The sequence below is a fragment of the Microtus ochrogaster genome, unplaced genomic scaffold, assembly GCF_000317375.1.
Source record: "Microtus ochrogaster isolate Prairie Vole_2 unplaced genomic scaffold, MicOch1.0 UNK4, whole genome shotgun sequence".
In the NCBI taxonomy this organism is placed as follows: domain Eukaryota; kingdom Metazoa; phylum Chordata; class Mammalia; order Rodentia; family Cricetidae; genus Microtus; species Microtus ochrogaster.
In genome coordinates this window covers 17474881-17497728 of record NW_004949102.1, presented here as the reverse complement: position 1 = coordinate 17497728, position 22848 = coordinate 17474881, and the positions used below count along the sequence as shown (strand labels likewise).

The following is a 22848-nucleotide window of genomic DNA, read 5'->3' as shown; positions in this document are numbered from 1 at the left end:
AGACAGAGACGCAGGGGTAAAATGGACCAGAGATAACGGGCGGCACAGTGAAACACACACACACACACACACACACACACACACACACACACACAGTTCTAATGAGCAGTGCGGTGTGAACAACACGGTAAACTTAGGAATCTGTTACTTACATCGTTCAAGAGCCAAACCGCCGGGCACTTCAGACTCATGCCTTACAAACTGACGGAACACCTAGAGGGGAACAACAAGTAATGCAGCTTTAAGATTTTTAGTAAAGAAAAATATCAACAGAAGACCTACTCATATTAATTCACCATTTAATCAGTACTTCCTACAAGTTCCAGGAAAGGACAGCAAAGGAGAATGGAGGATAAAGGAGAATAAAAGAAACCAGTGCTTTCTAACAAATGTAGTCATGTATCAATCAAGTAAACATAAAAAGAAATTATCAAACAAGTATCAGAATATTTAGAATACAATCAGTGTATTAAGTCTCACTCTCAATTTTAGACAATGAGAAATTGGTTAAATGACAAGAAAACAGAACATCCCTTCCATTTTTCGTACGTCTTTCTGACATTGCAATAGGCACTGTGGATAAAACTTAGAAGGTCTATAATAAAATTGTTTTTCCTGATTGATTGATCAAAATTCATAAGGATAGGATATCTCAGATGACTGGCCTAGAGTGTTTCATGAGCAAAAATGATAACACTGATTTCTCGAGGCTGCTGCAAAAGGTCAACAGCTTCTATAGTGAGCCTGGTCCGGTGGAACACTTCATTCTTTCAGCACAAAGAAAAACAAAACAAAATAAAATTTTTTACAAAAGAATAAGTAAAAAAGTTCAAAGTATGGCTATGAAGTCAGTTACCGAAAAAGGATATACACAATCAAAAAATAGCATCACTTAATATGCTAAGAGAATTACCTATTAGCAGTTAATCCTAAACTATCAACTCAATGTCAAATTATCCTACCTCAGAACCAAGAAAAATTAAGCTCAGAGAGTAACCACCTGTCCAGGACACTAGGAATTAAGTGGTAATTTATGACTTAGAACTCAGGGCTGTCTGACACCAAGGTTGTTTTTCCAACTTGCCCTCTGCTGCTATCTTAAAGACAGTCTGTTCTACCAGAAAGGTAAGAAGAATTCACATCAGCACACTCAAGAGTTCAGAGAGCAACACGTTGGAAGACAGAAACATTTCCCTAGTGGATCTGCCACACAGGAGAGAAAGGAGCTGGCAGGCCAAAGAATTCTCTTCTTAGAACAAACATCAGGAAGAAAATGAACTTATTCAGAACACTGGCTAGCTAGACAGTTAACAGGACTCCCAGCCACTTCAGGCAGTGGACAGAGGGTGATGCCGCCCGTTTTGAAGTTCTCACCCTGTGAGTGAGCCACTCTGAAGGCAGTTCTCTGGCATATCACTGCTACCACTTAAGAAGGGTCATCTCAACTGTTTGTGCTCAGGCCTGTGAGAGCTGTTGTGTACATAATTTCGTTATGCAATCTTTCCATGTGAATAAGGGCAGAGACCGGGCTGCAGCTCTGAGGTGTCCGGTTACCACAGTGATTTCTAAACCTAGCTTTTAAAACATTCCCTGCTGGGGAACGGTTTCCTTCCCTGGTCTTTTAATAATGACCATCTCGCTCCATAGCACTCAACTCCACATCCATTCCTGAAGTGACCTTGAGTATATAACACTATCTACTACTCAGGATAGATACAAGAATAAGATGTTTCTCCAAATACAGGATCCAACTACTAATCAGCTCCTATGTCATCATCACAGAAAATACTAATCTGAGAGATCAGAAAAGCCAGAGCCCATTGTGTTACAGAATAACAATATGCCTCATTTTAGGCACACACACACCAATCACAATTCAGTAGAAAAGCAGAAATAGGAAAAAGTGCCAACTTTTACCTCCTATTTGGTTTCAAGATAATAACATACTATAACTTCTTAAGACTAAAAGCATGTGTAGATTAAAGCAGGGACCTAAGGCTAGGTCAAGGAGAGAGTAAGATGGAGATGACAAGAGGTTTTTGTAAGAATCTGACTTATTAGCCTTCACATAGATTTTACATTAGAATTTACAACTTGGTACCCACATGCCACAATGAGGAAGAATGGCAATGGAAGCCTTCTGCAGACTGGCCAGAGCAGAGGACACCCGACTAGGGGGCAGAATGGTATTTGTGGCTGGTAGAGGTGGGAGTGGGAAGGAGAAGGGACAGAGGTCAGAAAAGAGACCAGAGCCATATGGGAAAATGACGACAACAACAAAGCCAGCTATGGTGGTGCATGCCTCAATTACCAGCACTGGGAAAGTCGGGGCAGGTATATGAGATGCAATCTCAAAAAAATAAATAATATAATAAAAACTTTAAATAACGAAATGCATATACTGACGTAAGCACAAGTAACAAAAACATTTGTTAAATTAATGATTCATATTACATATGCGAATACATTTTAAAATCCTTTTTGATTCAGTAAACATTATGAGCAACACACACACACACACACACACACACTCCATCCTGAACCTTTCCCACCAAATAAACACATATAAGATGATGGGTAAGCTTCAGACTCTTTTGCTTATGTATCCGAAAGCAAAAGGAAAATCAGTGGCTACAGACAATGAAAACACAGCACTAACTAATGTAGAATAATGTAAAAAAATGACTACCTGTAACACAGGTCTTCGAAACATGGCTTCGGTTTTTCTTACAATCTAGCCGTTAGCCTTTTCCTGAAGAAAAAAGAGAGAGAGAGAGAGAGAGAGAGAGAGAGGGAGAGAGGATAAAGCTAACGCTACAGTACTCATCAAGAACACATGTTCGCTAAGTCCTAGGATTCTAAGTGCATTCGATTGTATGTGCACTTGATTTGCAATCACATCTTCGCAATTTGGTGTTTTCCTTTCCTTTTAAAACAAAAACAAAAAGAGACAAAAGAAACTGTGTGGTTTGGAATCTCAACTAACTGCTCCAATAACCAACAGGAGGAAAAAAAGGAAAACCTGTTATTCTCACTTTCAACCCATTGTCTGTTAAAATTTCTTTAAAATACAAGTTCTCTTAGAGATTTTTTGAAATTTGTTCAGTTATTTTAAGTCCCTAAAACTATATCTAGCAAACGGTAAGGGCTCAATAAACACTGCTATTAAAGGACTCAAATGAAAAGTCGTTACAGTAAAAACTCAAGAGTCTCTGCTCCCGGTAGCGCAGAGTATGCCCGCCCCCCCCCCGCCCCCAGCCTCGCCAAGGGGAGAAGCTGCTGCCCTTTCCCTCAATTGGCGCTCGCAGACAACACGGGCAGCAGAAGGGACACTCGGCCTCCTGCAAGGAACCGCACATCTCCTCCCGACTCCCGCACGAGCGCGTGCACTCGGCACACACAATTCTGCCTCTAGCTGCCCCCTGCCCTCACCTGAGACGCAACACCTGACCGCAACCCGGCCACGGGCCCGCTTCCGGCGCACAGAGCCCGCAGAGCTCCCGATAGGCAAGGGAAAACAGGAAAGCGAGGGTGTGCGCCATTGAAATGCTGCCGGCTGATATCGATGGAAACACTACCCCTCAACTTAGAAGTTCCTGGAACTTCTTGCCAGACGGAAGTGGGTGGGTCGACAACACTACTGGAGTAGGTTTGTTTTTTTTTTCCTTCCCTGAATTATTTCCACCCACAGGGGTTTAGAATAACCGAACAAATTTTAAAAACTTATATTTTAAAGAAATTTTAGCGGACAATGAATTGAAAGTGCGAATAATGGCTTTTCTTTCTTTTTCTGCCGTTTATTGGACAGAGCAGTGCCCTCGCATGGGCTAACCAAACTCTCTGCCCCTGAACTGTATTTCCAGCCCTGAACTGAAATTATTTGATGATGTTCCCAGCCTGAGACAGGGAGCAAGGTAGGTGAAATAAAACATAGTTCAACCCCTGGAGGAGCTAAAACCCCAAGTTTCCTAACGCAGTAAGACTGGAGAATTAAAACAAGGGCTAAAATCGTATAATTGAAGGGCTATTAAAAACTAGGTGATCTGGATACGTTAATATGTTAAGAGGCGGTGGCGGGGAAGAGACAGAAATCTTTAATAAATAAATAAATTTAAAAAATTTAATTCAAGAAATACGTGAGGAGCAAAATAGTTAACATTTTTATTAAATACAGTTTCCGAGGCACAAGGAAATTGGGTCTTTATATTGCATGGTTTTGTGTACTTTTCTAAACCATTAAAAGTTGATTTTAAATTTCTAAACATTTTATAGTGAAAGACCCCCAGTGCTAGAGAGACTCTCACTCAAGTCTCGGGATAATACGACCCCCCCCCCCCAGTAACTCACAAGAGACCATCCTTGCTGCAATCACACGAGGCTTTAATGATGAGAACCAGTGCACTGGGGCCGAGACTCATAACCCACGCAGGGGGGAGAGTTCGACCCCGAGTGACAGGGAGAAGCGATTTTTAAGGGAAGAAACCACAGCCCAATGATCCGGAATTGGCAGGGAGTGTGTCACAGAAAATTCCGAAAATACCAGTGAGGATTACAAGGGGGCAACCCCCTGCCTCTCAGGACCACTCCCAAGGTCATAATCAGCTAGTTTTAAGAACTGTTGTGGTTATGACATCTCTTCACAACAATAAAAACCCCAGCTAAAACAGTTGCCCTTTTAAGACATAAGAAAAAATCTGAACTATTTAACATGATTTTCACCTTAATTTTAACCTGTTCTGAAGTCTGGCTCACTAATGGTATGTTTATAGATGTTTACCCCCTCCCCATATTTACACCCTTGCAAAGTTGATTTCCTGAAATAAAAAAGTACAGTATTGGAGCCTTGCACTGCTATTTGATAACAACACACCCCACCTACTACATTACTTCCATGGCTTCCTCTTTAAAATCCTGCCTCTGCTTTGTGGACAAGGCAAAGGAAAAACTAGAGTTACCTTTGCCTCCAGAGTGAAATTCCCTGCCCCTATTGCAAGCTTTGTTTAAATGGTGCCTGACTTGAACTTTGGGGTATTCATAATTGTTTTTCCAGGTTACACACCCTTTCTTGTATGTGAAGAATATAGCAAATGTTGTTTAAAGAAAAATGTAGGCATTTCCCTGCAAATTAAGGGCACCCCTGGGCAAACACTTAAAACTGTATAAATAGTATCTGAGTGAATGGGCTGCCTTGGCTGAGCCCGGTTTCCACACAGAAAGGAGTCGCCACATTCTCTTTGATGCTTGACTGGAGAGGTTGCGAGTGCTCCTCTGTAGTAGGAGCTATGGGCCTCTTCCCACAGCCCAGCTCCTGCATGGCTAGCTTTACACCAGAAATAACAACATGCAAATTGTATTCATTTAAACACTGCTTGGCCCATTAGCTCTAGCCCTTACTGGCTAATTCTGATATCCCGATCAACCTATCTCTAATAAACTGTGTAGCACCGGTCTTACTGGGAAAGATTCAGCATGTCTGACCTGGCAGCTTGCTTCATCACGTGTGTCTGCCCGGGAGAGGGGAGCATGGCCTCTGAGCTCACTTCCTCTTCCTCCCAGCATTCTGTTCTGTTTACTCCTCCCACCTATGTTTTAACCTATGAGGGCCAAGCAGTTTCTTTATTATAATTAACCAATGACCTTCCTCCATCACTTCTCCTTCAGTTATTTTCCTTTTTGACAAAAATTGTATTATATGTGTAGTTGTACAATTTCAGGGAGGAACTGTAAGTGAAGCATTTCTCCTGTTAGTGGATCCTTCCCAATGCAGTATGCACTTCAGCCTTAGTCAGCTGTCAGTATCCTCAGCATCTGAAATGTACCCCCATACACACTTTAAAGATTCTCTCCTCAACTAGTCACCCTCTCCCCCTTTTGCATATTGTAATATAAATGACCATGAAGGAGCCTCGCCCCCATTGATAAGTTCCTAGAATGTGAAGAACCTGCTAAGAATATACAGTTTACAGGTTGCCTTGAACAAACACAAGCTTCACAAAGGCTCAAGTCTCAGGACAGAAAAAAAAAACATGAATGGAAATATTTCAGGCAAATTCAAATATTCTGAAATGTTGAGGAACCTTAAAAAATTTAACTAAACTGAAAAATATGGCTCAAATGTTTTGTTAGAGATACAAAAATTTACAATTTGCTCCAGTGTCATTATAGGGGAACCAGGAACCCTTTCCATAGAGAGAGAGAGAGAGATGAGGCGTGTGGTGGTTTGAATGGGAATAGCCCTTGTAGACTCATATGGGAATGTTTAGTTATCAGGGAGTGGAACTGTTTGGGAAGGACTAGAAGGATTGGATGTGTGGTTTTATTGGAATAGGTGTGGTCTTCTTGGAAGAAGTGAAAAACATGCTACTACTGACCTACATTTTCTCTTAATTATAAGAAATTGTAAAATAAAGTTCACATTCTTTGGTCCTTTCACATTACAAAGAAGAATGCTTTACCCATGTTTGTCTTTGGACAATATAAAAGTCTTTATTTAAAAATGTTCTGTTTCTCTAAATGTACACAGAGGGAAAGATTTGGATTAAAATATGTTAAAAGCACAGAAAACAAAGAAGTTCTGGTTAAACAAAATCAAGAGAACCTGGTGATGATATTCAAAAAGTTAATAGGAGTCAGCCCCAGGAGAGCAGGATGTGGGGAACAGCCACAGGAGGGCTGGAACACATGGCGAGCAAGTACATCCAACTTCCCTAGACCTCTGCTGATTTTGTTTGAGAAGTCAGTAAGCAGCTCAGAGATGTCCACTTTATAGTCTTACTTCTAATTGTTTCATATAATGATAGCATTTTATTGACTAATACAAAATCAGATAAGAGACTGCTTCTATCCGGAAGATATATTGGGCAAACTCCCTGATCAAAGGTCTGGCAGTCAGAGAAGTAGATACACCCTGGGAAGTACTGCTGAAGTATAGGCAGCTTTCTATTGTGAGCTGGTATTTAAAGCCGTATTTTATTCCTTTCTATGGACAGAGAAAGTTCCCTGGATCCACAGCAAAGAATAAGTTATGGCAGCTTCTTGACTGAAAGGCTAAAACAGTGTGTTTCTGTTTCTCTTTCAATTATGGGATATGACTTCTTTACCAGAAGTCCTGAGTAAATGGCACTAGAGATACAACAGTAGGCAAGATGTGAGGCCCTTGCTAAGACACCCTAGAAGTTTGTGGCCTTGCCTGTGGATGCTCCACCAGATGGCTTTTGAAGTCTCTGTACATTCAAGCTGGCTCATTCTTGCATCCGGCATGTCCTCTGAAGGCTTGTGGCCAAAGGCTGGCTGGTGAGAAGTGGCAGGTTATCATTTCCCACAGGTGAATCGCGAGGGTTCCTCACTCCTCTCATCAGATGTCTTCGTGGGCCCGGAGATCGCAGGGTCCCCATGCTGTCTGTCTCTCTGAGATTGCTGAACTTTTTTCAGTTCCCTGCAATCAAAGGAGACAGGCTGGGTAAATCCTTCCCTAGTTTAAGGCAGTATTTATAATCACAGCTAATCTCTTTTTATTTCAGTTTTACAAAATCAAGCCCAAAATATGTGCAGAATGAAGAATCAGTTTTAATGATTCTTACTATCATTAAAAAGACTGATACATTCGTGGTTCATAAATCACCTTTAAAATTAAAATTATAAGTGAACAACTCTTTAGGCAAAATATAAGAACTGTGAGGGCAGCAAACCACAGATCTCATTGAAACACAGTTAATTATTGTTATCTGATATACATATAGCAGATATATACATATATATATATACAATAAATATGTAATATATATTCAGTGGCTCTTTTCACTCAACGAAGACAGGATTGAATCATTACAGGAGAAATCATACGTACTAGAAACCGTGAACCATTTAATATCTAGTCCTTTATAGAACAAGTTTACCACCCTTTGGTCTAAACCAGCAGTTCTCAGCCCATGGGTCATGACACCTTTGGGGGTCGAATGACCCTTTCATAGGGGTTGCTTAAGACCATAGGTAAATACAGATATTTAATTACAATTCATAAAGGTAGCAAAATTACAGTTATGAAGTAGCAATGAAAATAATTCTATGGGTGGGGTCAACACCACATGAGGAATTGTATTGAAGGGTCGCAAGCATTAGGAAGCTTGAGACTCACTGGTCTAGACAGTTTCAAGGTACCATCTACCTTGGGTCAACTAAGGGTCAGATTGTCTTCTTTGATCAGAAAAACATATAATTCTCTAAATATGTTATCACGATCCGATGTCTGCCTTCTGTTCCTGCAGCTTGGTACTTCTAAAGAGGTTTCTACTCACTTAAGATCCTCAAACAAGCTTCTACTAAACTAAGATTATCTTGTGTGTTCACCTAACAGTTCCTTTGATACCTGCTGTCCCTCAGAGTCCAAGAACTCCCTTGTAACTGGTCTTTCCTCGCAATTCTTTTTCTTGCTTCCTTTGCATTACCTGGGATTCTCTCAAGTTGCCTAGGCACAGAGCTACAGAGCCACACACCAGAAAACATAGACACTGCCAGGTTTCTTGTGGGCAGAGCGTATGTCTGATGGTGTAGAATGTGCATAGACTTGGATCCCTAGACACACCCTGGCCTAGTCAGATCACTGTGAGTTGTTCCCACAGACCCTTTCTTGGTTTCAACAACCAGCGTACCTTTCCAGCATGGCTACCTTGGACTTCTCCAAGTCGAGTTGCTTCTGGAGTTCATCTGTCCTTTCCGGGAAGGGCCAAAGAATTTGACTTTTGGTCAGTGCTGCTGCGGAAGGTCTCTGCTGTGGATCAGGGTGGATCATGCTCTGAAGATAGATTTAGGAGCATGGAAAGAAACAGAAGTTTTGATGGTGGCATCGTCGCCCCATTCAAGCCAACTTCAGTTCAACATCTACTGCTGGGTCTTGTGAAACTGCTTTTCCTCAGTGAAAACTTGTTCTGCCTTCAGCAGAAGGATCACCCATGTCTAATAAAACCATTTGTCTATACTTAGGACTTGGATTTAATGGTTGTGTTTGAGAGCTAGCTGGTTTGCTGATTTGCTAGTCTAATATTTTAATTCTAAAGGGAAAAACTGGAGCTATATCCAAGCTATAGGAAAGGCCAAGACCAAGACCCAGTTCTCCCAGCTCAGCTCAGTTTCCTTTCCACTACACTGTGCCCCTTTGTCTCTTAGTGACTCTGAAAGATCACTTACCTCAAGGCAGACAGCATCTGTAGCCTAAGACGGATTGAATATTATAGCATCACCATGTGATTAATAGATGAGCTTCTCTCTGTGTGTCACTAATAGTGTCAAAGGGTGACAAATACACTGGACTTTCGTAACCTTCCACTTGGGATCCAAGTTCAGAGCAAACACCGCCATCCACTCTATAACTGTCCTACAGTTCATTTTATCTGAAACCAGAATAATGCTATCCTCTTCCTGGGGATGTTGTGAGGGTTAAATCAATTAGCATAAAGTAAACAGTATACATAGCACAGGGCTAACACTTTGATACCCAGTAAATATGAAATAGATATGATTCACTTACATGCATAATATATGTGTACATATATGAATGAATGATTAGGCTATGAACAAAAGAGCAAGGGAAAGGTTTTCCTCTTTCCAGGACAGAAAAAATGAAAGTAGAAGGAAGAATCAGTAACTGCATTTGAAATTTGCAGGTAAAAAATGTAGCTCTAATGTTTAAGGAAGTAGGTATTTCTAAAGCAATGTTAGGGACCCTAACCAACCTTGTTTTCTAACCCATGATTTTTTGAGGGGGTGACTCTAAATCTTCCTGGTAGTATTAAGGTTGTTGGGGTGTGTTTTTGGTACTGCTTTGTTTTGTTTTTGTAGCTGTCTTTGTTTCAATATAATATTCCCCTTTATTATCATTATGCATACTTATGTAGAAAAACCAATATCACGGGTTTTTAAATTGACATCATGCCTTTTCCCCAGTAGCTCAAGTAAGTGGTATTGTCAATTACCAAAGCATTGCTTATTGTTTTAAAGATCCTCATGAGGTGATTCTTTTAGAAACTCTGTCATAACTGACCATTGACAACAGTGCAAACCTGATGTTGGAAGGGAAAGACAAGGTTTGAATTTAGAATGACCAATTATCAAAAAAATACAAGAGCCCCTCTAAGCTTGAATTTCCTCAGCTGCAGAAAGATGTGCCACCTGCCATTTTATGAGGTTACTAGGAAGATCAAATAAAAAGTAGCCGCATGAGGGTATTGTAGAAGTTAAGTTTCCTTAAGAAGTTCCAATCTGTCCTGTCTTCTCTAACCTTCCTACTTCCTTCCTCCTGTTCACATGACCCTGACTAAATTCATATTGACCTAACCCACCTCCACCACCACCACGCTTCTCATTTCATTTAAAATAAATATGTCTCATCTTCAATTCATCTCATGAGGTTCACCTTGAGTAGACCATAAAAGTCATCTGAGAGCTCCTGGGCAACGTCTGGAAAGTTCCCCTTGCGGATATGATGCCACATGTCACCGTTACTGGGTAATGACTCTGCTCCTGCAGCCATTGCAATTGTTAACCCCAAGGCAAATATGTCTCCTTTGGGAAGGTGTTGATAATTCTACAAAACAGAAGACAGGGAGACCAGTTAGTCTGCCAAGTAGTTGAGTCTAAAATGTGACTGGCAGAGGTCTAATTACATGTAAGCTCACAAAACTATGGCACAGTTCTATGTACTGAAGTTGCTGGTTTATACCTAAGTAGCTAAAGGGAACATAAACAAACCTTAGTAATATTGCTGTGCCCTGAAAGCCTAGGATAGAATCTCAGCATCATTTTGTTCTGTCAGATTCACTGAGGCTTAATTGATTGATGATAATAATGATGATAACTGATCACAAGAAAATGTTTTTCCCCTGAGTATTACCCTGAAGGAAGTTATAGTCTTGCTGGGTCAGACTTCACAGGAATTCTAGAAGATGGATAACGACTAACTGCCATTTTAGTGATCAGAGCTGATGGGTTATCAAGACAGTAACAACATGATAAAAACAAGATGACCGTGAAGGTAGGGTTTCCTTTCTCCTATGCAACCCACTAGACTAAGAATTCTAGAAATACTAGAAATAGTGAGGGACCTTTAGAAGGAACTGTGTAACTATTGATTCATTGTTGATGAGAAGCATTCCTGTGCTTTGGGGGAAGTTCTTTATGGTATTTGGTCTCCATTCTGGATGGAAAAGAGACTGTTGAGTTTGAATTACAAATATCTACTCTTCACTTGGGACATCATGAGCCTTCATCTGAGAGTCAGAAGGTTGAAATGAATTATAAGATTCATTGCACATCTGTAGTCCCAGCTATTGGGGAAGCTAAGGCCAGATGGCCACAAGTTTGCAGCAGCCATATGGACAACACAGCAAGACTCCATGTCAAAGAATTAAAAAGTGGAAAAGAAAATGATTTCCACTCCCATTTTCCTAATGTATACCTCTTGCAAGATCTCCTTAGCCAGGAAGCGAATATCTCCTTCTTCCACTTTCGGGTTGCTGATTGATGTCACATGGCCCAGGTCACCTTTTAAAAACAGAAAGAGGGTGTTTTAAAGAACATTGCTGTCTTGGAGATGAAGTGAATGCAGTCATCAGCTATGCTGACGGGATAGAAGAAGACTCACCAATTTTATACATCACACTGGCAGAGAGAAACCAGTCAGCCTCATTTTCAGTCTCTTCTGGACCTACAGGAGAGTCACTCTGCGACTTATTACAAATGAAGATATTACCTGAAAAAAAACCAGAGTAGACATAGGTAATAATTTCTGAGCTCCCACCCAACAGAGCCTTTCAAGGCCATGACCTTGCAGCTTCCCTCCTCTGGTGTGGTTATAGAGTGATTATTCATCTTTGAATGTTACATTTTTCTATGGTGTGTGTGTGTGTGTGTGTGTGTGTGTGTGTGTGTGTGTGTGTGTGTGTGTGTGTGATATTCTGTCTCATTATATAGCTCTGGCTAGCCTGGAACTCATTATGTAGATCAGGCTGGACTTGGACACAGAGACCAACTTACATCTACCTCCTGAGTACACATGTAATCTCTTTCCTCACAGCAGAACAGCCAGTGATGGAAAACACCTCTCTAAGCTGAACTGACTCCAATAGTCCCCATCCTCATGGTTACATGCCATTTCAAAATAAACAAAACCCACAAAATAATAACTTCTCCTTAGGTGTCACACTGAAAAGTGACAAACACATTCATTCCGTTCACTCTGATCAGGGCTGTCTTAGAGACAATATAGCATTAGTTACAAACACAATCAGAATGTAGCTGACACACTCTCAGTTTTCTATGTGGTCAATTAAACATCCAGTTTTATATTTTGATCTATATGAGAAAGTGTCTTTTCCCCTTGGGTCCCCTGTCTTAACGAGAAGATGGCAAAAGATATTTCACTGAGTTTGTCATGGGAAGTGAATGGAAGAAAATAATTCTTCTAGACAACACTATCTTTGAGGTTGAAGGTACACAGGTGCACATTTTCACAATAGTTCATAAAAGACAAAATACGGAAGGAATACGGACAGAAAAAAAAAGATACTAACTGGGTTTGATGTCCAGGTGCGCCATGCCAAAACTGTGGATGTACTTAAGTCCCAAGGAAACCTGTAGAAGGAGGTCTTTGAGTTTGGCCTCGTGGAAGTGGCTACCAGACTTGGCGTTTTCGGATATCACAGCTTGCAAGCTCCCACCTGGGCAGGAATTGTGGCGAACAACCGGGCACATGAAGAAAACAGATGTGAGTCTCACAGGTGGAAATGACATAGAAAATGATCATGAGAGATTTGACCAATCTCAGTTCCTAGTTAATATAAAGCTCCCCACAACGGAGCCAGAGATGTCAGGATTTCAGGACTTTGAAAGAATAAAATGAGATTCTAGTTTCTCAGTATGTGGCCAGATATATAATATGTAGCTCCCTGTGTCAGATATGATAACTAACATTTTAAGAGAGGTACCTAATTATTAACCATAGGATGATCAAGCCAACTTGGGTAGTTACTATTGGTGTTTATAATCAGCCCCAAGTCAAGTCAATGTCAGGATAGTCATTATAGACCCCTATTCCATGAATAATAGATCATAAAATTAGAAGTTCGATGGTTGTGACTTAAAACTTTAAAACTCCATATATGCCCGAATCCTGTTCGAGCCCCAGTGTTTGTACATTGACTGTAGACTATCTTGACTTCTCTTATATCAATAAGATATAAGTCCTGAGCTCTTGCCACCCCTGGACTTGGACACTCACCCTAAGGTGTTAGGATGTCTCTGAACACTTTGTTCAATGAATTAGAGTTCATGGACAAGAGGTCTTCAAATTCAAGTCTTGGCTCCTACCAGCAGGTACAAAGCCTAGAGTCCTATCTAAAAGTAGGGTCTAAAAGAACAACGTTAAGGATGTTTGTGCTTAAAAGTATTCCATGTAAACATTAAAGGCCAATTTGTCATGCTAAAATAAGTACATTCGGTAAGAAAAATCCACCCTTTTCAATGCATACAATGAGATGATGAAAGGTTACTTCTCTAGGAATCTTAGAAGAAGGATTTACATAAGGAAGACAAATATTTTCAATTTTGCTAAAAGTGAAACTGAATTTGTAGGTGAGGTTAGTACATGTCAACAAGGAGGGGCTGCATCCAGGAGACTTGTACTGGCTGCAGCCAGCCTGGGCATTCCAGAGTGGCAAGAACCACATCTCACTCACATTCCTCTTGCTGAGACTGGAGTATAGTGCACAGTTTTCTGAATTAGATGTTTACCTTGGCCATAGAGAAAGCAAGTTAAGGACCTCTGTCAGAACACAGTCTAAGAATGGAGTCACATGAGAACTCTGAGCAACTTGGAGAAAACTCCAAGAAAACAAGAGTCTTGGGACCTAAGTTTCTTCAAAACACACAACTGTTCTTGGAATGTGTTTCCATGTTCCTCCCAGGTGTAGCAGATAGGAGTGAGTTCATTTCGGCTGCTGTTACACATGTGCATTGTGGAAAAATGTGTTTCTGCCATGTGTAGCTTGTCTTTGTGATTGTAAATCAAAAGCATTTTACCCCTTGGCAGAAGGAACATCTTTAAAACGTACATGTTTTCCTCTGTGCTAGCAGGGCCTAAACATATCACAACAAATAAAGAGCATATAACTTCTAACAATAAATGTAAAAAGCCGGTTAACAATGCAATGGAATATTTCCTTCAGACCTACATATCCTCACAGTACCCTTTCATAGTGTTGTTGATATTACTGATAATGTTCTGCTGACAGGGTTGTTCCTTGTTTGTTCAGTGGGAAAATACAACCATTTATGACATTCTAAGGTCGATGCTGACCCTGATGTGTCCTCTTATTCTAACAAATAGGACCAAGAGTTGGCTTTATGGAATTTCAATGGCAGAAGATTCACATACACAAATATTGTCGTTACAGAGAGATAAATAGTCTAACCCAAAATTAGTTGAAATTCTGGGAGCTGTTGAATCTATTGGAGAACTTTTAGTTGTCTAGGCTCTTCCAGGGGTGACTTTCAGGTACCTTGACAAGAGTCAAGGAGGAGAGGCCATCTGATTGGTTCAGGCTTAAGAGGGAAAACTGTGTGACATGGGTCTCCACTAACAGTCATCTAATATGTATTTGTAAGACTCTAAATCACTTACAGTACCATCTAAATTAAAATCACAGCCGTACAGCCGGGCAGTGTTGGCACACACCTTTAATCCCAGCACTCGGAAGGCAGAGGCAGGTGGATCTCTGTAAATTCGGGGCCAGCCTAGTCTACAGAGTGAGTTCCAGGACAGGCTCCAAAGCTACACAGAGAAACCCTGTCTCAAAAAAAAATCCTGACTGTATGTGCCCGAGTCAGACTACTAGTCCGAGGCTAGGAGATGAGCAATGAAATGGGAAGACATGGGATGAAAAGAAGGAGGGGAAAGTAGGGGTGGAGCCTTGAAGGAGGAGGAATGAGGTCTTGGAAAAGTTCCACCTATAGAACTACAAATTGTAAAATCAGTTAAACATCACTGAATGAGCACTCTGTTAAGGTAGTGTGAAGGGACAGTGTAGTGAACCTATTCCCTGCAACCTGTCACCTACCACTTCTAACCTGAAAGCCACCGACCGGTTTTTAAAGTCCTGGATAGTACTGCTACCTTTTGCCTTGCTGATACTATTTCCTACCACAGGATCACCCATATTGGGTTTCCTACTGTCTGTTAGGTCAGACCCACTCTCAGTTCTTTGCCTTTAGCCTGCCTGATGTTCCAACGACTGGAAACCTTCCCTCTGATTTCCTAAACTAACCTTCTGAAAGGTCTAACTCAAGCCTTGCCTCCTTTATGAAATCGGACGCTGTTCTATTTTTATTATGCATCAGGTATTGACTCTGCTAATATTTCGCCTGTGCTATTGTCAGTTCTCAAATGACTTCTGTAATAAATATTACCATCCATTTATGCCATTTTGAATGGCATCCCAGTAATTAATTATACAGGCAGTGAGCATCAGAGTTGGGCTGTAAACATAGGCCCCTTCCAGTACCCTGTCGTATTTCTCTGACTGCTTCTTTACCCATGACTGTACCAGACGGCTTTGTTCCAGATTGTCTGTTACAGTACCTGGAAGGATTTATCAATCCTTCACAATCTTGAGTATTTCTCTATCTAGAGCTTAGTAGAGGGTCAGACTTAGGGAAGGCATCCAAATGCCAAAATAAAGTAAAAGATGATTGGAGTAGAAGCAACCTCCCCATCTCAATATTTCTGGAACTTTTTCATTGACTCTACAGCATATTAACATTTTACTCTGCTAGTTAATCTTCCTTATTTCATACTCTGTGCTAATAGCAAAAAATCATGGAAAGCAAACCAGTTTTCCTTCTAGAAAAAGGGGAGGAGAAAAAAAGCAGGGAGCTTCAGGTTTTAATATGAGGGAGTTGGGAAGAAAAGGTGATTAAGAAAAGTCTTAATCATAAGCATAAAGAAAGGTTGCACCTCCCTAAGGACTATTAGAGCAAAAGGAAGGGGTGTGGTGAATTTAGAAGTGTGGGGAGGGGGAGACGTGCAAAGACCACAGCTTAAGGCTGGAGCATCTTTTCTATAAAGGAAATGATTAAAGAAATGCCAGGTTGTTGTTTTGCAATATGTGTGTGCCATTCCTTGGCCTTTCACAACACGATTTGCTCACTCACTTAGTTTTCTGATAGAGAAGCTTTGTTACCCGTCATTATACTCCAAGGCCAGGCTGGATGACTGTACCTGGGGCCTTCAGGGTGCAATGAAAGTACCGGAAGACAGACATAGAAACACTCAGGGTGGCTGTGGGAAGGAGGATTTTCAAATATTCTGTGGTCAGAGTATGTACTGTTACCCCTAAAATTAGAATGGATTTTATTCAGCTTATGAAAAATACACCTGAAAGCACCAAATTGGGTCACAGCACCATCCCATTGCCTGTACTGTGGTAAGAACAAGTAAGCTCAAAGGTTTGGAGCACCAACAACATGAAAGACCCCTAGACTCAGAAATCCCTAGAAAACTAGGTAAGAGACTGAAAGCCTTACCAAACCAATTATAACTAGGACCTTTATTCTAACCTTCCCCCAAATGGTATGGTTTATACCTTTCCAGTACCTGACAGATGGTAACAGAATTGTTTAAGCTAGTATGGTAACATTTTTTTTCCAGTATAAGATAAACTATGAAGGGATTAATAGCATTTTTATATCAGCTATACTGGCTTTGCATGACACAAGGCACACACACACACTCCAACTCCATCCTTATTCTGCTTTCAAGCACAAGCATCTTTGGTGTGACTCCAATATGTAAAAGCTTAAACTGTGAGGAGGCAGATTTATTTCCAGAATTTTAAAAAGTGTATCCCTTTCTGTGTATTAGTCCACATCCTTACCGTTACAGTATTCATTCTGAATGATCATGTGATCGTCTTCTGTCCATGAAGAATAGTAGCGTACCACATGGGGGTGATGGCCAAGCACTGCATGAGCATAAACTTCATGCAAATCCATACTCCCAAGGGAAAGAGAAGCATTTAGAAAAGTTAATTGAGATAATATAGATTCAAGGATTTTGACAATAATTTATTTTTATTTTATATGCATTGACATTTTGCCTACATGTATGTCTGTGTGAGGGGGCTGGGTCCCCTAGAACTGAAGCTACAGACAGTTGTAAGCTGCTATGTGGGTGATGGAAATTGAACCCAGGTCCTCCGGAAGAGCAGCCAGTTCACTTAACCACTGAGCCAACTCTCCAGCCCAGATTAAAAGATTTTTAAGGGAAACATAAAAGACATTAAAAATAACAAAATATTTTTTGTGGGCCTGCTGCATGCTTAGTATTTTATCTATTCAGTCTTTATAGAATCTTGGTAAGATACACTGGAAACCATGATGAGAGAAAGTGACTGTCCACGGTGAAACTGGTAATAGTGGACCTCAGAGCAGAACCTTGTCAACCCAGGGCCAGAGTCCATGCCTTATTCATTGAACGTGCACATATAGAGGTGCCGTCTGTGCTTACTTTCCCAAGAGCAGGTGTGCTTTGGGTCTTAATTTCACTGCATCAGAGTGCACATTGTAGCTTGTTATGCCTGTTAATAGGCACTACAAGCAGGCCATCACACACTTATTGCGGACGTTCTGATGGGTCTGTCTTCTTCATGAAGGCTAGGTAGTCATTAGAGTCATGATCAAACCCAGCCAATCTGATGAGCTACAGGGGAAAGCTTTGGGAGAAATATGCAGTGTACAAAAAAGAAAAGCAAATCCTGTCCTTGATTGACATCAATATTAAAACAAAAACCTGTAATATCTGGCTCCACATGGTCGGTATGGATGAAAAAAGCTCACAAAAGCATCAACTCAATCTGAAAGTAGTTTTTTCCTTATGATCATAGGAAAAATGAAAAGTTAATTCTGGGAGTTAAATATAAGCATTGCTAATAGTTTTCCTTTGCATACAGTATCAAACTTCACTACTGAATTTATTGTTAGTATGTGTACTGGTTAGTTTTTTGTCAACTTGGTACAAATTGGAGCCACCTAGGAAAAGGGAATGTCAGTTGAGGAATTATATAAATCATATGAGTCTATAGCCATGTCTATGAAAGATTGTTTTTGCTTAATATTTGGTGTAAGGGCCCAGCCCACTGTAGGAGGTACCAATTTTAGGCAAGTATAAAAAAAGCAGGCTGAGTTAGGCAGTAGTGGCACACGTCTTTAATCCTAGCACTTGGGAGGCAGAGGAAGGTGGATCTCTATGAGTTCAAGGCCAGCCTACCAGGAAGCAGTGTGCCTCCGTAGTTTTCACCTCTACTCCTGTTCAGACAGTTTTTGCCCTGACTACCTTCCATCGTGGATTGTGACCCAGAAGCATAAACTGAAATAAGCCTTTTCCTCCTCTACAACTTGGTCTTAGTCACAGTGTTTATCACAGCTGCAAAAGTTAAACTAGAAGAGTACAAAGTAGAGATAAATCACTGATAACATTTCCTATCTGACAGTATTTCAGAGGAACATAAGTAGGTACCAGGAAACCATTCCAAAACTCAATTCGTTAGAATGACAGTAAGACCAAGACCAGTAGACAGAAAATCCAACAAATTGAAAAACAATGGCATGCATGGGCTAGTGCATGTTTTTCATCCCAGTAGAGGCAGGCAGATCTCTAAGTTCAAGGTCAGCCTGCTCTTCCAGAGTTATATGGTAAGATCCTATAATTACAAACAATAATATGATCTGAAGTTATCAAGTTCTGTTTTAGGAAATGCCACTGGTGTTCTGGTCGATTCAGTAAAGCGATGAACATAAAATGACATCCAAAATGGTAGGGACAAATTTAAAATCAAGCAAATGGGTATTTTCATTGATATTGGTGCTATTTTTGAAACTATAGAGAATCAATACAGTACGACATCCAAGTTTGTTCATCTAGTACTTTTCAAAGGTACTCACTCATTTGATGATCCCGAGAATGGTTTTGAAGAACACTTTATTGCATAAAGGCATCCATCCAGCCTCTTAATGCACTTGTAGACTGTACCAAATTCCCCAACCCCAATTTTTTCTACCTCCAAAAATTCCGTTTCATAGCGGGAAGCCATATCAGTTTCTTGTAGAATACTCTACAATATTTAAAAAGAGAGAGGGGATAAGTCTTCCTATATACCATGAGCAATAAGACAGAGCTGTGTTTCATTTCCAAAACTGCTTTTTAAAACATGAGGCAAATGCAATGCGTTCTCTTTGCGCTGGTCGCTGGTAATCATGATAGCAAAGAGTTTTGCCAATGGCTGGCCACACCGGTGTCCTTTGTAACCTTACATACAAGTCAGTCCTGAACCTAGTCAGTTTTAAATGTCCTTTCCTTTATCTGATCAGACCATTCTGTTCAGAGACCCACAGTTTCTGAAGCCTAGCACAAACAATACCAAAAACTCCTCTTGATTCTCTACCTTTCTCAAGACCTGTGTACTAAATTTCCACCTTAAGTTGAATAAATTTTCTTGTTTCAATTTATTTTCACAGAAGTCTTAATCTGGGAAACAAAATTATCAAATGTATTAATCCGTCAAATGTGCTCAGCATTACCTCCCCCTAGTGGCCAGCTGGTAATATCAATCATTTTCCAGCTAGTAAGTCAACCAGGGAAATCAGTTTTCTGTCTGAAATGTGAAGTCCAGTATTATGATCAAAATCTCTACAACTACATGTGAATCTAATTTAAGATAATTTCTCTCTTCAACATCATCTTTTTCTTAATGTCCCAATTAGCAGCTAACTTTAGCAAATTAAAAAGAAAAATCTCAACTTTACACAATCATTTTTGCATCCAATTCCCATCGGTTCTTATCAGCAAGACCTGTAATTTCCTTTGCCTGTAGGCAACCCTAAACTCTGGTTCCTCCATGTCTGGATTTGCCTCCATCATCAGCTCTTTCCAAATCCTCTAGTAATAACAATTTTGCAGAAGGATTCTGCAGAATTAAAAGCCTAGTTGTTTCCCAAGAGAAAGTTGAACTCTGATAATAGACCCAAAGCTTTACTTCCAACTGACACTGAGTACTTTGGCTACTCCATAGCTACCAAACAGGCCAGCTTGATGTCCACACCACTGACAGCCACTCAACCGCCCAAGTCACCATCTTACACAGGACCCACTCCCCTGCTTTCAGAGAAATATGTTACTTCTTTTCTTTTCCTAGAATTATCTTTATACATATGTGTTCTCCCATTTTGCTTTCCACAGGGATTATTTTTACTGCCCTTGCAGACTTCAAATATATGCATACATTCACACACCATATATAGGCTCATATATAGGCTCATGCAGATCCAGGTATCTTTTTGCTTTATATTTATGTGTACATCATTTTGATATTTCAAACATGTTAGCTTCTCCTGGCCAGGGACTTTTGTATAGATATATTTTCTCCATTTATTGAATTATTTGGCATTCTATCAGAAGCTACTTAAAGACTTATAAAACAAATGAGGAATAAAATTCAAAGGAAAAAGCAGTGAAGGCATGGGTGGGAAAAACTGAAAGCCTAAACCCAGAGCTGTCTCTGTGGCAGTTACAATAGCCAAGTGCTGACATTTAAAAATACTACATCTGGGGCTGGAGAGATGGCTCAGAGGTTAAGAGCGCTGCCTGCTCTTCCAAAGGTCTTGAGTTCAGTTCCCAGCAACCACATGGTGACTCCCAACCATCTGTAGTGAGATCTGGATCTGGTGCCTTCTTCTGGCCTGCAGGCACCAGGACACTGGATACATAATAAATAAATAAATCTTAAAAATAAAATACTACATATGTCAGAGTGTGATGTCCCAAACTTGCAATCCTAGCACTCGGGAGGCAGGAGGATCATAAATTCTAGGCCAGCTTGAGCTATGAGGAACCCCATGCCAAGGAAGAGAGGTAGTCATGGAAAGAGAGAAAGGGAAAGAAGGGAGAGAATATTAACTTCCTTATATGAGTAAGATTTGCTCAAGGGAAGTTTAGTAACTAGCAGTGAGAACAGCTGTGTGGTCTCTGCCATTCGGCGGCACCGAAATCACAGCTGTCACTGCAACACCCGACTGTGACTGACACGGGATGTGCGTTGCCGTCATATACATTTTTGAGTTTTGTACACTGAATACATGCTAAGAAGTATGTTTCCATGTGCTGCAAACACCTTAAGAGCAATTTCATATCCTACTGACTTTATATTTAACTTCGCCACTCTCTTATTACTGGGCGTTCCAGCGCCTTCCCCAGTTTTCAGCAACTACAATTCAGATGCGAGAAACATTTTAGAGTCAAATGGTTATAATATTAATATGATAGGTTAGATTGCCATATGTGTACGATCACAAAAATGAACAAATAAGGATACATTCAACAGCTGAAATTTTACATATAAATTTCTGAACCAACGTCACTTTCTCCATTTCAATTTTTTAGTTTGACAAATAAAAGTAGCTTAATTTCTCATTCCTCCTCTACCCCAGTATGAAAGCTTCCCCCAGGTTAAAAGCAGAAATAGAAACTTTTTGAAGAATTATCCAATAACTTAGCTACTGCTTGCAAACATAACAGCTGATTATCCAGAGGTAAATTATCCTGCAGCATACACTACTAAAGCCACAAAATCTGTATGTGTGGCAGAGAGAGGAAGGGGAAAAAACAGGGGAGGGTGGAAAGGATGACGGAAGATGAAAGGAAGAAGAGGAGAAAGGGAGAGAAAGAACGGGGTAGAGAAGACTGGGATTAAAGGGGTGGAGGAGAGAGGGAGGGGTAAGGAAAAGCTTGAGGAGGAAGAAGGAGGGAAACTGATGAGGAGGGAGAAGAATGAGGGGAGGAAAGGGGAGGAGAGAATGGAAGAAAAAGAGAAATCAAGAAATACAGGCAGCGGAGTGAGGGGTAGAGACACCCTAAATAGGATGTTGTGACTGCTGGACCGAAAGGCCACACTCACCTTAGTAGGCAGCTCCTGTTCTGGTTTGCTTTCCCCTTCTTCCACTTCCTCACTGAAAGGAAAAGGTTAGAGCAAGAGTGATTACTCACTGAGGCCGGGGTTGGGACAAGTTCTGTGGCTGCAAGTTAATAAATTCCTTTCCTCTTCACTTCGTGTTTGGGAGTAGAGATGACCCAGACATTTAATACTGGAGCCTAGGACAGGATAATGACAGCATTGGGAGAGACCATGAACGGCACCAGTTATGTGAGGATCTCAAGAGGGAAAAGGGCTTTCCCAGAAGATAATATGTAAGCTAAGCTAAGATTCCAAGAAGGAATGGGAACTGACTGAGGCAGGGAGTTTCAGGACTACCACATGCTAAGACAGTGCCTTTCCACCTTCCTAAGCTGCGACCCTTTAGTGCAGTTCCTCATGCCGTGGTGACCCCAACCAGAGAATTATTTTCATTGCTACTTTATAATTGTACCTCTCTACTGTTGTGAAACATAATGGAAATATCTAATATTCAGGATATCTGATATGTGACCCCTGAGGGTCATTCAACCAAAGAGTTGAGACCCAGGGGTTGAGAATCCCAGTGCTAAGACCTCCAAGCAAGGGAGAACACAAACAAAGGGTAGGTACTGTTTCCCCAAAGGAGCCAGACAAACCTGAGACATTAAATCACTCTGTGTTCCACAATTAGCGAGTGGAAGAGCTTGGATTTTAAACCAAGTCTAATCCCAAGGCGTTTTTTCTTCACAATCACGCTCTGCTCTCCTTCCAACACTGCCCCCTGACCCAGCTTTCTTTCTTTTTTTTTTTTTTTTTTTTTTTTTTTAGATAGAATTTCATTGTATTTCAGGCTTGT

General features: G+C 40.7%; 2 protein-coding genes across 2 annotated transcripts in view; both read right to left on the bottom strand.

Annotated features, from left to right (window-relative positions):
* Positions 1-3516, bottom strand: part of Ssbp1 (single stranded DNA binding protein 1) — a 9301-nt gene extending 5785 nt beyond the window's left edge. Inside the window, exons 1-3 of the mRNA XM_005365867.2 lie at positions 3433-3516; positions 2690-2752; positions 153-213 (exon numbers count right to left, since the gene is read on the bottom strand). Coding sequence (XP_005365924.1) covers positions 153-213; positions 2690-2713 — 85 coding nt within the window. The 5' untranslated portion in view covers positions 2714-2752; positions 3433-3516. The remainder of the gene's footprint in view (positions 1-152; positions 214-2689; positions 2753-3432) is intronic.
* Positions 3517-7311: 3795 nt separating this feature from the next.
* Positions 7312-22848, bottom strand: part of Wee2 (WEE1 homolog 2) — a 32539-nt gene continuing 17002 nt past the window's right edge. The window contains exons 5-14 of the mRNA XM_005365891.1: positions 21996-22047; positions 21261-21263; positions 18988-19157; positions 16923-17041; positions 12564-12710; positions 11636-11743; positions 11450-11535; positions 10409-10579; positions 8649-8791; positions 7312-7435 (exon numbers count right to left, since the gene is read on the bottom strand). Coding sequence (XP_005365948.1) covers positions 7312-7435; positions 8649-8791; positions 10409-10579; positions 11450-11535; positions 11636-11743; positions 12564-12710; positions 16923-17041; positions 18988-19157; positions 21261-21263; positions 21996-22047 — 1123 coding nt within the window. The remainder of the gene's footprint in view (positions 7436-8648; positions 8792-10408; positions 10580-11449; positions 11536-11635; positions 11744-12563; positions 12711-16922; positions 17042-18987; positions 19158-21260; positions 21264-21995; positions 22048-22848) is intronic.